The 3,172-nt window shown below is 28.6% G+C and overlaps 1 protein-coding gene across 1 annotated transcript in view; it reads right to left on the bottom strand.

Moving 5' to 3' along the window:
- Positions 1-2,402, bottom strand: part of LOC143574146 (uncharacterized) — a 10,086-nt gene extending 7,684 nt beyond the window's left edge. The window contains exons 1-3 of the mRNA XM_077058847.1: positions 2,251-2,402; positions 2,021-2,096; positions 588-934 (exon numbers count right to left, since the gene is read on the bottom strand). Coding sequence (XP_076914962.1) covers positions 588-934; positions 2,021-2,096; positions 2,251-2,289 — 462 coding nt within the window. The 5' untranslated portion in view covers positions 2,290-2,402. The remainder of the gene's footprint in view (positions 1-587; positions 935-2,020; positions 2,097-2,250) is intronic.
- Positions 2,403-3,172: the final 770 nt, after the last annotated feature.

The raw sequence follows: 3,172 nt of genomic DNA, 5'->3' as shown, positions 1-3,172 counted from the left end.
TGACTCATTCCATACTAGAAAGAATCGCAGGAAATCCTTTGATAACACGGATTCCTATTTCTCAATGATATTCCACAATCAATACAATTGGCTGAATCTCGTGAAATCATTTCATAGAAGTTCATTGAGATCTTCTTTTTATAAAGGAAATAAACTTCGATTCTTGAATAATCCACATCACTTCTGCTTCTATTGTAACAAAAGATTCCCCTTTTATGTGGAAAAGGCCCGTATCAATAATTATGATTTTACGTATGGACAATTCCTCAATATCTTGTTCATTCGCAACAAAATATTTTCTTTGTGCGTCGGTAAAAAAAACATGCTTTTTAGGGGAGAGATACTATTTCAGCAATCGAGTCACAGGTATCTAACATATTCATACCTAAGGCTTTTCCACAAAGTGGTGACGAAACGTATAACTTGTACAAATCTTTCCATTTTCCAACTCGATCCAATCCATTCGTTCGTAGAGCTATTTACTCGATCGCAGACATTTCTGGAACACCTCTAACAGAGGGTTTGATCCAATCCATTCGTTCGTAGAGCATTGCCATTTGATTTGCTTTTTGGGTTAGTAGCCTAAGCTGTTCTTCATGCAACTCATCATCTTCATCATCATCATCAAAAAAATCATCATCATCTTCATCGTCTTCTTCATCCATTAAAGTTTGAAACTTTTGTTGTTTTTTCAAGGTTTCAAGACCTTTGAGAAAATCTTGCTTATGGGATTTGTCTTTCTTGTCATCTTTCATACAAGAAGCCTTTTGATGGTTTTGATGGTTTTGGTGGCTTTGACTTTGGGTTGACTTGTTTGACCAAAGTTCAGCATGTTTACCAGCTCTAACCAGTTTCTTGATCAAAGCTGCAGAGTCTAGACTTCCTGAAACTGTCACTTTTTGCTGATCTGCATCTATGCTCACTTGGTATACACCTAACATTTATTAAAAAATAAATAAAAAAATAAATATATAGATATCATGATATTAATCTATATAATGTTTGAAAAAGACATTCTTTTGGTCAACAAAAATATTTATCAAATATCAATTAACATCTTTCAATAAAGATTAGATCTTTATTCTTTATTGATGGGAATAAAATGAAAATGGAAAATATTTGAGGATAAATTTACTTCATGAAAATAACAAGACAAAATGCATAAAAATCTTGGAAAATGTTTGGTTTTTAGGGGAAAAAGGTATAAAAAAAATGAAGTAAACAAGACATTCATAACAACTTATCATTATTTACATTTTTGCTTCATGAAAATAACTAGACAAAATGCATAAATCTTGAAAAATGTTTTTTTAGGGGAAAGGGGTATAGAAAAAAATTGAAGTAAACAAGACATTCATAACAACTTACCATTATTTACATATACAACCCATTTTGTGCTTCATGAAAATAACTAAACAAAATCCATAAAAATCTTGGAAAATGTTTGGTTTTTAGGAGAAAAGGTATAGCAAAAAATTGAACCAACAGGACATTCATAACAACTTCTCATTATTTACATATTCACATTTTTGCTTCATGAATTTACTTCATGAAAATAACTAAACAAAATGCATAAAAATCTTGGAAAATGTTTGGTTTTTAGAGTAAAAAGTACAGCAAAAAAATTGAAGTAAACAAAACATTCATAACAACTTATCATCATTTACATTGTTTACATTTCACAACCCATTTTTGCTTAGAATTTAGAATTATCAAAAACCCACAACACAAAATACCACCACTTCCCAAATCCCAAAAAAAAAGTCATTTTGAAAGTAAAAACTCACTAACTTTCAAAACAAAATCACCAAAGTATGTTAACATTTTCTACACTAAAAATGTTGTTACTTTATGCAATATATCAACAGTATACCATTTTATCTACAACAAGAAAACATTCATGTCATTTTGAGACCAAAAAGTTGTCTCTTTGACTTTAAAAGTCAAACAAAGACTTTTTTCATTTATTTTTAAATAAAGAAACACCATATTAAGAGAGAGAGTGTGTGAGAGAGTGCACCATCAATTTTCTGCAGGATTTTCTTCACTTTGTGTTTGCAACCATCACAGTGTAAATTCACTCTGAGAACACAAGTCTAAAGTAGACAAAAGAAAACAAAGTTATACAAGAGCATGACAATGTAGCTAGAAAAACAACATTTTTTTATCATGTTTTTGTTTTAGTTTTTAACAGAAACAGATAACTATGGTCTTGTCTTTTGTTTTTTTTTATTAAAAAAAAAGATTCACCTGGATCTTGAGGAGCTTAAAGTCTTCATCTTTAGTCATTTCTAGTGTTTGGATCGGGCAGAAAAGGGTAACAAATGGAGTTTATGAGTTCTTTTCTTTCTTCAGTTATAAGGCTAAAAAGTGAGAGACGTGTGTGGTTGTATTTAACAAGTGAAAGCTCCAAAATCCTAGGTTATAGGCAATATAATATTTTTTATATTTAAAATAATTTAGTGTATATTATATTATTTTTTGGGGAACGTGGCTATTATTTTATAATTTTATTTCTTCTATTATTTAAACAAATAACAAATATTTGTTTTTTATTGTTTTATTAGTTTTGTAGCAGATAATAGGTATCTTTGTATATGAATAATATCATAATATGATAATAACTAACTAGTAACAACTTTGTATTATTTTAAGTTTTTAATAACATGATAAAAAAAATGTGTTGTATTTTATAAGATGGATAAAGTGCTTTTTTAATTGCATCCTAAAAGGATTCTCTATCCATCCATTCTATTGCCAATTATGCAATTTAAAGTATCAAAATAACTGATAGAAACTTCTGTTTTCCATCATTCTCTTTGGATATAATGTCAATAATAATAATAATACACAGAACATACCAACATTAGTTCATGTGTTGGTTCACATTAAAGATCTACAAATGAATCTCTCTTAAGTCCAACTTTAAACTTTTTTATTTATTATATTTTAACTATGACTTATCATACAAGTTGTTTCTTAAGAAACTATAAGAAATAATGTATTCACTACTCTAGATACTATGATATTTGTTAGAATATATATACTAACTAGTAACTATTAAAATATTCTGATCAAAATTGGTTTCGTATAATCAGATGCATATCATATAACATCATACACGTTCAAAGCCTATGAATTTCTTTTTTAGTTTTATACACATCTAAAACCC

The sequence above is a fragment of the Bidens hawaiensis genome, unplaced genomic scaffold (assembly GCF_021521415.1).
Source record: "Bidens hawaiensis isolate Kalapana, Puna unplaced genomic scaffold, B.hawaiensis_p1.1 tig00001382_1, whole genome shotgun sequence".
NCBI lineage: Eukaryota > Viridiplantae > Streptophyta > Magnoliopsida > Asterales > Asteraceae > Bidens > Bidens hawaiensis.
Note: the sequence above shows the minus strand (reverse complement) of the source record. Positions and strands in the feature narration are given on the sequence as shown.